Below are 13949 nucleotides of genomic sequence, written 5' to 3'. Positions count from 1 at the left end.
CTCCCTCTAATCGGCTAAGAGACCACGACGCGCGAGTTACTCGGTGTTTTCTTTCCCGCGCGGTTGTTTACCGCGGAATAAAAGAATATAACGCGGATATGTAACCTCTCATCTCCGTTTCCAAGTTTTTCGCCGTTGCATCACCGGCGAAGCGTCGCTTTACACCCGAGAAAATTATTCCGCCGCTATGCTTTATGCCCTGACAGATAGAGAGGACTCGTTGCCGAGCGCGCGCGGAAGCGCGTTTATTCTTTTCTCGTACATTCTTACGAACAAATTTCTCGCACATCGAGGCGCAAATTACACCAATTTCAAGCTGAAAACAAGGCGCGTTTCGTGCCGCTTCGGATAATTAATGCAAGAGGGATTGTAATTGTCCGATTACAATTTGCGGGATACGCGTGAGATATTTCGCGTGCGTTAACGTTTTTTTTTTTTTTTTTTTCACTGCATAAGCTGGTGTAACATTTTTATCGCTCGGATAAAATAACGTGAAAATATGAATTTTACGATAGTCGATTATCGGCGGGTATCGTGTTAAGGAAATTTATGTATCATGGTTCTATTGAGTGAAAAGTTGAAATTTCTAAAATTTTTTAATTCTTTACATTTAATTAAAGTCCAAGAACAAGTGTAAAATATTGAATTGATAATATTGTATGATTTGATAGAATGCAGTTAAAATAGCTTAATTAATGAATACAATTAGTGAGAAGAAAATTCGCGATTTTTTTTCTATGAGCTTTTCATACAAAATTAATTCGCGAAAATCAAGATTTATTTTTCTACGATCAGCTTTTTATTTAATTTTTTATAATTCGAGAGAAACGGATGCTGTGTCATCTGAGCCATCCATTCCTGCAGTTCTATTTATGAGAATGGCTTGCTTGTACTATGTACTATACATAACAAGGATGTCGTTATTAAAATCTGACCTCCATAGTAGTAGAGTGAGTCAATAAAAAAATACATTGTAAATAATTTTCTCAAAAACAATTTTTTTTTTATACTAATTGATTTGTCTCATTATTCTGTACATAGAAGTATTACGGTAAGATTATCAAAAACTAAATATTTTACGAGATATTTTATTTTTTATATCAAAATATGTCAGATTAAAATATAAAATAACTCAAAAAGTACTTAATAAAAAAATACTTTATTATAGTGTTTTGGAAAGCCCTCGATGTCAGCTACAAGAATACTAAATAAAAAATGGGGGTTTCTATTTAAGATTTTAAAGTTGACCTTCACATGACTTTCAAATGATTTTCCAAGGTCAAATCATTGTCACCATCTTATGGTCCCCTTGAAGCCACACAACTTTTGTTTGAAACATTTTTCGATTTAACGCAGTGTTTCTGAGATATTTGAGTGGGTCCTTTAAAATGGGACACCCTGTATATATAAAATATGTATATTTTTAGATGCTAAATGCGTATCTTCCATGTCCAAAAGAATAATCGCCATTCTTCCGATAATTATGATATACATTCAAATTTACATTATTCTCGGATAAAATTGTAAATATTAAATTTCTTGTATTTATATTTATATAATTCAATGAAAGTATGAGCTTCTAAAATAATAAAAATCACAATATAATATTTATTAATAATTAAATGTTTTATATTTTTGTATTATTGTATAAAATTCAATTTTAAATCATAATATATACCTATATATATATATTTTTTTTTATTATGACATTACAATTTTTCTATTACAGTTTTTCATGAATTTTATCAATTTTATCTAATAATTAATTAAGATTATTCGTCAATATCTGCAATGCATCCACAAATGTTCGCTTTTAATCGACTCATGTTTTTATTTAGGAAAATGACTTTTTGACATGTTACATGTAAAAAAAAAAAAAAAAAAACCCCAGAAACTCTTTTTAGATCTATTTAGATATTTAATTTATCAGACACGATGAGCGTCAAATCGTATGTTCGATATAGCGTGCATGCGATATGATCGAGCGAGTCACCCTCGTATAAGGAGGTACTCGTGTAAGCGTTCCCGCTGTCGTTTCCCACGGTTCTCGACTCCGGGCAGCTTAATAAAATTAAAAAAAAAAAAAAAAAAAAAACGTCGACTATTGACCTAATTTTCGATTTGAACTAATATTTGCTCATTATGCGTAGGCGGCCCACGCGTAAGCATGGCGTTTTTTCTTAAGATGACGACCGTGCCTGATACGCACATGGGCTTTCTTCGAACAAATCTAAGAGCGTGAAAATAAATTGGAAAATATTCCGAAGCGTTTCTAACTTGTTTATCCCGTTTACGACTTATCCGCGTGCTGATTTAAAAAAAAATACGCTGTAGTCTCCGAACGGTAAATCCCCGTGCAAAAAATATATATTTCTATATAAATCTAATTAAATTTTTATACGACTAAATTTAATTGAACATTATTTCCCATTAATAACGCACCGTAAAATATTATAGGATTAATAATGGTAATTTAATTCTATAAAGAATATTAAGCGATTCTTATGATCAATTGAGATATATCTCTAATGTATGTCCAGTTTGTACCAAGCATATCTTCTCAATCATTTCACACAACGTTAACTCGAAAATTAACGAGTATATGATTTAAATGGATATAACAGTAACGCGTTTTGTTTCCTGATTTAAACGATCTTATTCGCGAACGTGTTTAAAAGAGAGAGAGAGAGAGAGAGAGAGAGAGATATTCGCTCATTGTGCAGTGTCTTCTACTCTTAGCGGTTAAATACGCGCGCGTGCACTTACATAGGCACGAATTATGCGCACGGCGTGTCGTGCTACGAGCCGACGCATGTTAACGAGCGTGCCGTGCTCGCTATACTAACGAGCGTGATTAGAGCAACCGTTAGATCCGCCGTTCAACGAATCTCCGCCGAAAGATTAGCCTTTTTCCGAGAAACAAAAAGATCGCTCCATTTCAAAAACACAGCATTTCCTCATGAACAGCTTTTATATATATATATATATATATATATATATATATATATATATATATATATATATATGCCTTTCAATTTGTTCGTATTTAAGTCTCATTATTCTGTACATAAAAGTATTACGGTAAGATTATCGAAGACTGCATATTTTACGAGATATTTAATTTTTTATATCAAAATATGCCAGATTAAAATATAAAATAACTCAAAAAAATACTTTATTATAGTGCTTTGGAAAGCCCTTGAGATAAGCTACATGAATGCAAAATAAAAAATGGGGGTTTCCATTTAAGATCTTAAAGTTGACCTTCACATGACCTTCAAATGATTTTCCAAGGTCAAACCAATGGTACCGTCTTACGGCCCCCTCGAAACCAAACAACTTTTGTCCGAAACATTTTTCTCTTCCGGGCTTGATTTTTGAGATATTTACGTGAGGAGATTAAAATGAGCCACCCAGTATATATTTTTCTCAACAACGTTCCGAAGATTCATCGTCGTTTGTGACGTAGCCAGAGTCTTTTTATTTATTTAAATCTGTTTTTTTTTAGACAGAAAGTTATATAAATATTATTGAAAAAAATAGACCAACGATCATCTGCCGATTTGCGGCTCGCATATTTTAGCGGAAATAAATTGTTCGCGCATTTGTTAAAGTGTTTTTCATGCGTAAACGATGAATCGAATCTGCGCTCGCGCGCGTAAATGTATTTACGACTCGCTTATCGCGAAGCGACGTCGACATTTTTATCGCTTTCTTAGCGACATGGATAAACACTGAGTTCTACTTTGAAAAGAAGGTTCATAAAACGGAGCGTCTTTAAGGCCATTTTATGATCCTCCACCGAATGGAATGCCTTTCAATTTGTTGGTATTTAAGTAGCCCTAGAATCTAACTGTGGAATAGAGAGAGATACATTCTTGTCTTGTTTATACAGACAAGTATCTCACGAATAATAAAAAAGAAAAGTTTTATATATCGCGTAGCGTCTGACGATATTACCGATAAAATAAATTACGCTTCCTATATATGGTTCTCGCGAACCATCACATCGCATTCCTTAATTTATCGATTTCAAGAAAACAATATTAAGAGATTTATGATAATACATTCTATTTACGATTTTATTCGATTCCCTTCACCGATATAAATCAAGAATAATTTACAAAATATTATTGTCAATTTTAACTGATTATTAAAAAAAAAAAAATGTGGAATCAACTTGCAGATTCGACATTTCCTTATCGTAACCGTGAATTAAAATTCACGTTTTTCTTACAAAATTACGAAGATATTTAACATAAAATATTAAACAGTTTTGTCAAATTAACCGTAAAGGAAGTAAATGGACAGACTCGTTTCGCAATTACAATTTTAAGCGCCATAAATTTCGATACTGGTGACTTCGTGACCCGGTTAAAAAAAAACGATTATTAAAATGAAAAGACCTCTTTAAGACCTCACGCGATATCTACTGATTTGTGAGGGTTAAAAAAGGTCAGCGTGTCACAGAGTCAACTAACGAACTGCCGTTCTTCGAGATTCTCGCTTGCGAGACCTACCTCGGAAATCGTAGGCTGATGACATTTAAAAGTGCCACGTGAAGGTATCGATCGACGTGCACGCTCGCTCGCTCTCTCTCTTTCTCCCACGAAGGAGAAAGAGAGAGGGGGGGGGGGCGCGAGAAGAAACGAGATGTAAAAGCGGAGCAGTCGACCCAGACGAGAAAACTGCAGTGAAAGCCTGCCTCGCATTCTGGGCCAGACGGAAGAAACATACAAGGCAGACAGTGTAATGGCTTCTCTCTCTCTCTCTCTCTCTCTCGTGTTCCCCCCTTTTTTTATTGTACCACCTCTCGCGCTCCGTGTTCGACGCGAGTGTTTTCGAGTGCGCCTTTCCATCCCCGTTCATCTCACTTCTTCTCCTCCTTCCTCTCCTTTTTTTCCTCGTCGTCGCGACGCCTGCTCGGCACATCCTCGCGAAGAGGGAGGAAAAGAGAGAGAGAGAGACGACGGGATTGGTCTCGGTGTTCCAGATACCATATAATGTCCGGACATGTACTAGTTCCGTATCAAGCGATATCTCGAACGTTCAAGCTTAGAATTCTTAATCATTCCTCTTTGAGATTTTATGAGTTTATATATACAGGGTGTCCCATTTTAAAGGACCCACTCAAATATCTCAGAAACACTGCGTTAAATCGAAAAATGTTTCAAATAAAAGTTGCGTGGCTTCAAGGGGGCCATAAGACGGTGACAATGATTTGACATTGGAGAATCATTTGAAGGTCATGTGAAGGTCAACTTAAAAATCTTAAATGGAAACCCCCATTTTTTATTTAGTATTCTTGTAGCTGACATCGAGAGCTTTCCAAAACACTATAATAAAGTATTTTTTTATTAAGTACTTTTTGAGTTATTTTATATTTTAATCTGACATATTTTGATATAAAAAATAAAATATTTCGTAAAATATTCAGTTTTCGATAATTTTACCGTAATACCTCTATGTACAGAATAATAAGACAAATTAATTAGTGCCAAAAAAAACAAATAATTGTTTAAAAAAATACATTGTAAATAATTTTCTTAAAAACAATTTTTTTCTTTTTATACTAATGGATTTGTCTCATTATTCTGTACATAGAAGTATTACGGTAAGATTATCAAAAACTAAATATTTTACGAGATATTTAATTTTTTATATCAAAATATGTCAGAATAAAATATAAAATAACTCAAAAAGTACTTAATGAAAATATACTTTATTATAGTGTTGTGAAAAGCTCTCAAGGCAAACTACAAGAATACTCAATAAAAAATGGGGGTTTCCATTTAATATTTTAAAATTGACCTTCACAGGACCTTCAAATAATTTTCCAAGGTCAAATCATTGTCACCATCTTATGGCCCCCTTGAAGCCACACAACTTTTGTTTGAAACATTTTTCGATTCAACGCAGTGTTTCTGAGATATTTGAGTGGGCCTTTTAAAATGGGACACCCTGTATATATGATTTAAAATAGAATTTTTAATTGTTTTTTTTTTTGCTTATGTATAATATTATATCTTCTTTTTTTTGTTTTATTATATATCTGTTGAACATTTAATTAAAAATCTATTCTTAAAATAAGAATGATTTAAAGTCTGCATAAAATCGATCTACATAAAATCTGATGGAAATTTGTATAGATAATCACGAGAGATAACATATTTACAGCGCTTCCTCACTTTGTTTCTTTAAATTTCATTTATGTTTATCACAGACATATATGTGTGTATATCAAAAATTATTTTAGTATCGAAAAAGAGATGAGCTTCTTTTAGCTTCGAGAAAGTACAAGCTCTCTGCACGTGTATAAAATATACAGCTGTCAAGCAAGCTAGGGATAACATTAATAGATTCTAATAAATATTATTGTGTACAAGGGACTAAAAAATATAAGGGATCAACCAAGATGAAGATTTATGAACTATTTTATGGTTAAATTCAACATCTGAAAATAAACTCCGAGAAGCTTTTTATAGCGTTCCAAGAGAGCATTCTATCCTAACGTCTAAGATCTACTTAATGAAAATCTACGCGCACGAGGAGAAACCGCATTATTAGATCTCATCTTTGTCTGATCTTTGAAATTCAAAACCGCGTCTGGTGCAATATTCGAGTCCCATATTATCCCTTCGTTCTACGTATGTAAATTATCTACGCAAGGTGTACCAGGGTATCGAAAAGATCAACTCGGAAGAATTGATATTTTTTTTTCGCGCGCACACTCAACGTATAAAACACTTTCGCCCGTGCACGTCCGTTATAATTTATTTCGCTAGTGTACGCGCGTATATGTATACGTTGGCTGTCAGGTGAAATAAAATCTCGAACAATATACTTTCGCCTAGAACCGCGATATTAAATATTCCTGACCCATCGTAAATGTCCAGCCGCAACATTCCCTCTTTAGAGAATTCGCTGCCCCGCTTCGTAAATAATGGACAAACCAAAGAGCATATTTTTTTTTTTTTTTTTTTTTTTTTTTTTTTTAAATCGTTTCGATTTACATTCTCGTAATATTTATTTAAATTAATAGAGACATGATTGTATATTTACAGAATTCCCTATACGACATAAATGAAATGCGAAATTTGAACGACAACTTGTATAATTGATTTTATCGCTTTTAATTATGAGGATATTTACATCGAAATTTGAAGGACTTTTGCAAATTAAGTTTTAAGCGTTTAAATGGATGAGCAGAAACTTGTCTCCCGGTTAATTTTAAATTAGTTTCACTTGTGCGAAAATTTCGTTTCAGGCTTCATTAACAGGATGTTGAATAATGGAGATTGAAGAAGCGCGAATAAATTCGCGCTTCAAATTTTCGCGAGGTGAAATGACAGATTCAGATGTTTGACGTTAGAGCGGCGAGTGCTTGTTAAAGATATATCCTTACGGTAATTGTCACAGATAAACACATAGATCTTATATCAATCCCATGATATCTGAAATTATATCGATCAATCTCTTCTAGATATATCCGTCAGAGAAGTGTCATTAAAACTTGACGCAATGAAATGTCCTCTATCATTAAATATATAAAGGAAATAAAATATGTGAAAAGAAATTTCTTTCGAAGAAAATATTTTTCATAGGATAATACAATTTCTTGCACGATCATCGTACAAAAAAATGATTGTAGGTTCCGAAAAGTGCTCGTCCCCGATTTTTTTAAAACTCGATATTCTTACGTATCTTGATGCGCTGATTACGAATATCGCAGCGAAGATTGGCGACTCTTTGATTTTCATGGTTGTCACCATGAAAATTATAGTTCTTTTTACGCTTATCTCAGTAAATACGGAAAATCATGACAAATGCTTTAGACAAAAGTTTTAGATCTCACGGAGATAAACATTTTATGTCCTATTCATTTTTGCCGTACGAGTGATAGTTTTCGACAAAAACGATGGAATCTAAATCTTATATCGGTACATATACGATTCCACATGGGTTTGTAATTTTTCACGCAAAGCGAGGTTCCCCATATGAGTTTACAATGGGGACTCACAGTTAAAAAGCACTCTAAAGTTAGGATTTTAACGCTGTTACTCTTTACACTCCATTTGCTCGAAAACTATTATTCGTACGGTGAAAATGTATAGAACCTAACTTGTTTATCTCCGTGAGTTCTAAAACTTTCGTCTAAAGCATTTATCATGATTCTCCGTATTTACTGAGATAAGCGTAAAAAACTATAATTTTTCTGGATTTTTCATGGTTTTTTACCATGAAAATCAAGTAGTCGCCAATTTTCGCTATGATATATTCGCAATTAGACGGTGTGAAAATACGTAAGTATACTGAGTTGGAAAAAAATCGGGGGGGTGTGTGTACTTTCCGGAATTTTATTCGACTGGTCCGATATAATCGCCCGTCGAGAAAGAAGATATAAAGCGAGAAAGGCATTTTCTCGACTGGCGTTACACTCACGTACCACTAGTGCCATGTCGCGCGGTTTCGACCCCTGGACGTGGAGGATTCGCGCGCCCAACTCGAGTAGTTTCCTGCGCAGCTGTTTGACGGAGACGCCGAGCGTCTGCATGTAGCGACGCCTCAACTTCATTTGAACGGAGGAACCGCCAGGTTGCCGTCGGCCTGCCGGAAACAACCACTGGCCGTCGACGTCGGCCGTTCCCGTTGCCGAGTCGACATAAACGCGCACCACCAACCGACACTTATCGCCCACCGCGATTTCCTCGGACAAGTTCTCTCAAGGGAGCCTCGTTTTCCTCTCTTCTTCGTCGCGACGGCCGCACCGCGATCTCACCAATTATTATTATTACTATTATTCTCTTGGTCGCGCGATGAAATTTTCCATCTGGCTAATTGACAGATGAAAGCACTAGATAGCACGCGTTCGATCCCCGTGCTTGGTCCACCCCGACGATCGATCGGCCGGGGGCCCCGTTAGGAGGAAGCGACCCCGTTCCCACTTAATTCGATTGTATCCGGTGCTACGGCGGCGATCCCACTTGACCATAAGCGTTACGGTCGTTTAACGGCTTGCATCTAATGGGAGCAGCGACGCGACTCCGTCGCCGTGTGTTATCCCCTCCCCTACCGTCGTGTATCGCGAGAGGAAGGGAGGTGGCCCCTCTCTCTCTCTCTCTCTCTCTCTCTTTCTCACTTCTCCGACGCGTCCAACCGTCCGCTATCTCCTCGCGTAACGTAGAAATTCCCAGAGATTTCCGAGAGAAGAGGAGAGGGACGCGAGTGATTCTGTATATGCACACTTCTCCGCCAGTCAGTATTATCGGAAAGTCTGCTGGCGTTTGCGCGCGCGCACGCCGTCTCGCAGACGTTGAATGACGTCGAGATGTATGACAGGCAGGCGGTAGTCTAGACAGGCCCGACCTTGACTCCCGAAATCATCTCGCGCGCTCGCGTCGCTCGTTGCACATTCGCCAGTCCGCCAAGATTTTTCAATCTTTCCATCGGAGGCCCTTGCTTCTCATTCCGAGAAATCCACCGTTACGTACTATCTAGGGATCTCCGCCCTCGTATATGAATTCGTCTCACGGTCAAGGGAGCAGAAGGGAACGCGACAACCAGAGAGGGAACAGAAGGAGCGTATTGAAGTAGCGCGGACAGAGAGAGAGAGAGAGAGAGAGAGAGAGAGAGAAAGGGAGAGAAATCCGGCAAAGAGGGACAAGTTGTTGGCCGAGTTCTCGCCGCTCGCTGGAGAGATGCAGGAGAGAAACGTCAATGCGTCGCGTCGTTGTGAAAGTCACACGCGTTTGGTGTCAATCTCGCGCCGACGGTACTCGTTCGTTCGTTCGTTCGTTCGTTCGTTCTCTCGTATCTCTTGGAACGGAACAAATACAGGGATATCCGTGAATGCTCGACGTCGTTTCCGCACGGATCGCGGCGCGCGCGCGCGCGCGACAGAGAGAGAAATCGGAGCGAGGACAGGTCCTTCGTGTCGCGGCAGCGATAGCGACGACGAGGACGCTCGTCGACACAAGAACCGTCGCATACCAGGTTCGACGGCAGACTGAACGCGTCCGGTGTCTGTCAGGCCGCAGCACCGTCGCCGCTCCGCCACCCTTCCCCTCTTCATCGCGTCCCCGCCGCTCTTCCCACTCCCCGCACCTCCCCGCGCTCGCCAAGCCGCACAGCGTTTCCCCTTCGGCTCCCATCGCACCATCATCATTACCACCGCCGCCGCCGCCGCCGCCGCCGCCGCCGCCGGCGCAGTGGCCGCATTTACCTTCCCCTCTCGCTCTTCTCCTCGCGAAGCGTCGCGTCGCGTCTCGTCTCGTCTCGTCTCCCCGTAGGGTGCAGGCAGCGGAGAGACTCACCACCGACCGCTTTCTCTTCCAATCTTTCTCTCTCTCTCTCTCTGTTTCTTCTCGCTCGCTCCCACTCGTTCGACACGCCATCAGACGCTGCATTCCGTGTGTATGTGATCCACCGGCTGATTAGCCTGGCGTGTCGTCGCACGACGCAAAAATCATCCGCATTCCGCGTGCTCGCTCGCACGCTCGGCGAGCGTTCTCGTGTCTCTGTCTTTCTCGAACGTTCCCAGATGCAGCGTTTGCATCGGCAACGCCGATGGACGGGGGCTTGCTTCCGATTGTAAGACACGCGTCGGCTCCGATAATAATTGGAATTTAACTTTCTCCCGAAAGAAATTAATACCGAGATAACGGGTATCGCGATCCGCCGCGATCGGCGCGGCATGGTTATTCGTGGCACGTAAATTGGAAAAACGGCTTTAATTACGATCGATTCTCAGATTTACGATAAATTCGCACGTCCAACTGCACTTCGAAAATCTTCTCTCTCTACCACCGCTATGCCGGTCTTCGACGTGAAAATCATCGTTCTTGAAGCGTCGAAACCACTCACGACACGTTCTTTCACTAATAGCGGCTTCACCGTAAGTATTTGAGAGCATTCGATGAGCCTCAGCCGCAGATTTCTTTATATTGATGCAGAAAATTAAAATCTCCCGCAAATGACGAGAATTTGGCTCGTAAAGTGACACTTTCAATCGAGAATAACTTTATGATGCAGACACAAATCGACTAATGTTTCTACGGGGTTATGTTGACAGATGCCCAAGTTTATTGCACGACGTCTATGATCTATTTATTTCGACCACTACTTACCGCTAAAAAGCCATCTATAGGAAAACGGCGGAAGCAAAGTTGTACACCTAATACACGAGATTCTAAAGAACATACATTTTTTTGTCCCGCGCATTTTTATTAAACTTTTATTACGGAAAGGAGATTATTAATTTTTTTTTTTTTCATTGACACGCATTTTTTGAAATTTTCAATTCAATCGAAACTTGTTAATTGTCTACGATTTATAATGCGCGCGATTAATTTAGAAAACAATCATTCGAGAGAATGATTTCTCCGCAATTACGAAAATCGGTAGCCAGAGATAAAATTGGCGCGAATAAGGATAAACAATGAAATTGTTCGCTAACACGCTTTAATCATGGGATCGGTATTTTTTTTTTTTTTTTTTTTTCCCAGTCCTCAGATATCGCGGGGGAAAAATTGAGACGAGCATAGCGTCGAAGGCACGATCAATCAGAAAATGGGCGCAACGCGAGCGCTTAAGTGCGCGTAATTCGCGCGAGTTAGTCGTAACAACGGGGCATTACAATCGATTCTGTTAATTCGCTCGCGCATCGCATCGTACTCTGAGGAGGATGAAATTACGCTTGAAATTATATCAGCTTGTTATTTCGCTCCCAAACGGCGGCGTCGATGGATCGATCCTGGGCGAATTCGGTTCAAGATTAATGGCGCCGTTGATCGAGTTACTCGATTAACATCACCGCGATCGTAGCGTTCTTAAAAATTGCATTCGCACATTATGCACTGAAATGCATTCGTATTGTTAGCGGCGTTACGCCTCCATGACCCGCAAACCTCGAAATTTGATTTCGGATTCTACGAGAAAATCAATAACTCCGATTTTAGGATACATATCATTAACGCAGAAATATTTTTTCCTCTTTAAAAAAATAGAGTGTAATATCTTAGGCAGAAATGCATACAGAAATATTATATATAATATATAATATTAATTAAATATATAATGAACCTTTTTTTTTGTTTGTCTATAACTTTTAAATATATAGAAATTAATTATAGGTTTTTTTATTTCATACACATATACAAAAAAATATCACATCGTTCATTATGTCCAAGATGGAGCTGTCAATCATTTACTTATATTTGTATCTAAAAGTAGGGAGGATGAATAATCATTCTAGAATTCTAAGACTATTTTATGAAAAATGTGTATACGATTTCACTCTATGAAGACTTGTTTACTATGCATATTTTAAATCTAAAAATGTTCTTGTAATCAAATATCTCAACAAAATTTTAGCTTTAAAATAAAATGCATTTTTCTCAAATAGAAATCCTTCCCGTGTCTAATGTTTCTATCCTTTCGCATCTTCCCCAAGTTCGAAGAGTGATTCGCAAATTTCTTTGACAGTTTCAATATATTGAATATTATAAACACGATTAATTCTCTTCCCGCTTTTCGATTACATCTCGGCTTAATTTTGGCAATGCGACGTTCGCTGTCAGATTTAAAAAAAAAAAAAAATATTGGCGAGTCTCATCCCACGTGACAAACATATCGAAATGTCCCGATCGCCTTGTCGCGAGTCAAAGCCGGGGAAGATGAAGCAAAGATGAAATCATCGGAGACGGATTCGTTCTCGTAGGCGCGAATTTCCACGTGCTTCGCGTTCCACCACGTTATTAGTCGCCTATTGTGACGCAATAGATCGAGCGTCCTCGTTCTCGATTTAACAAAAAGGAATCGCGATTGACGGCAGGCGATCGATTTTTCCGACAGAATTTCGACATTGTCCCAGATAAGACGAGCGGACGCGAGGATGCCATGTGACGGGTGCGTATACAACACACGTGAGCGCGTACACGCACGCCGTTAAGATACTACCAGATAATCGTCGTCGTTCCGTATCGAAAGAGAAAGAGAGAGCCGGTCCGGGTCCCATCGACGATTTGAGAGAGAGAGAGAGAGAGAGAGAGTTAGCGAGAGTACGGTCGACCGGAGCAACCGGGTATGAGAAAGAGAAAGTAGAAAAGGGAGAGAAAGCCGGTAATGACGGTGACGTCGCGCCGCGCCGATGTCCGGGATATATGACGAGGGACGAAAAACACAGGGTGGGATCGAAAGGAGAAAAGGAAGAGAAACACGAGCGGATAAAGTGGCGAGAAGAAGAGTAAAGGATATACGAAAGAGTGAAAGAAAGGTGAGCTCTCGCGCGCGCACTCTTGGCGATGTCATCAAGCTCGTCGATGAAGTCGCACCTTAAGGGGGTCGCACCCAGCGACGACGTAGGAAGAACCTTCGCCGATCTTTCAAGGCAGCCTGTTTGTGTTTGTCCATCTCCGTCGTTTTGTCCGTCGACGATCCCCCGATACACCGTAACGGGTAACGATGCTACCAGTCATTGTCGCGCGACGGAAAGGAAGAGGCGAAAAAAACAGAGCTCTCTCTCTCTCTCTCTTTCTCTCTTCTCGCGCGTCTCTTGTTTACTTGTGCGACGAGCAGAGACGACCCCGTCGCAGCTGGTGTTTGCGTGCACTCGTGGCACGCTCGCGAAATTCCTACGTCGTTGTTTACCAGCCCGAATTAACCGCTTCATATACGTCCGGCGATATAACGCGTATAATTAACTCCTTGCCACGAACGGACTCGCGCCAAGCAGGCGAGACGATGAGACCAGACGACGAGAAAATTGTCTCCTCCGCTCCCCCCCCCCCCCGCACCCCCTATCGCTCATCCACGCGGAAATGGTCCGCGATGAAAATCCACGTGAGAATCTTGATGATCGGTAAACATGAATTATAATAGTTTCGAGGGCTAGAAGGAAACGAGGACTAAAAATAAAATTTCTATTCTAGGCTCATATAAGATGACAGTAG

The 13949-nt window shown here is 39.6% G+C and overlaps 1 protein-coding gene across 1 annotated transcript in view; it reads right to left on the bottom strand.

Moving 5' to 3' along the window:
* The window catches only part of LOC138938465 (uncharacterized), a 34952-nt gene extending 24917 nt beyond the window's left edge, over positions 1–10035 (bottom strand). The window contains exon 1 of the mRNA XM_070305453.1: positions 8447–10035. Within this exon, the coding sequence (XP_070161554.1) occupies positions 8447–8575 (129 nt within the window). The 5' untranslated portion in view covers positions 8576–10035. The remainder of the gene's footprint in view (positions 1–8446) is intronic.
* Between the last annotated feature and the right edge of the window lie 3914 nt (positions 10036–13949).

Source organism: Polyergus mexicanus, unplaced genomic scaffold, assembly GCF_030449975.1.
Source record: "Polyergus mexicanus isolate NDT 795.1 unplaced genomic scaffold, iyPolMexi1.0 SCAF_12, whole genome shotgun sequence".
Classification (NCBI taxonomy): Eukaryota; Metazoa; Arthropoda; class Insecta; order Hymenoptera; family Formicidae; genus Polyergus; species Polyergus mexicanus.
Note: the sequence above shows the minus strand (reverse complement) of the source record. Positions and strands in the feature narration are given on the sequence as shown.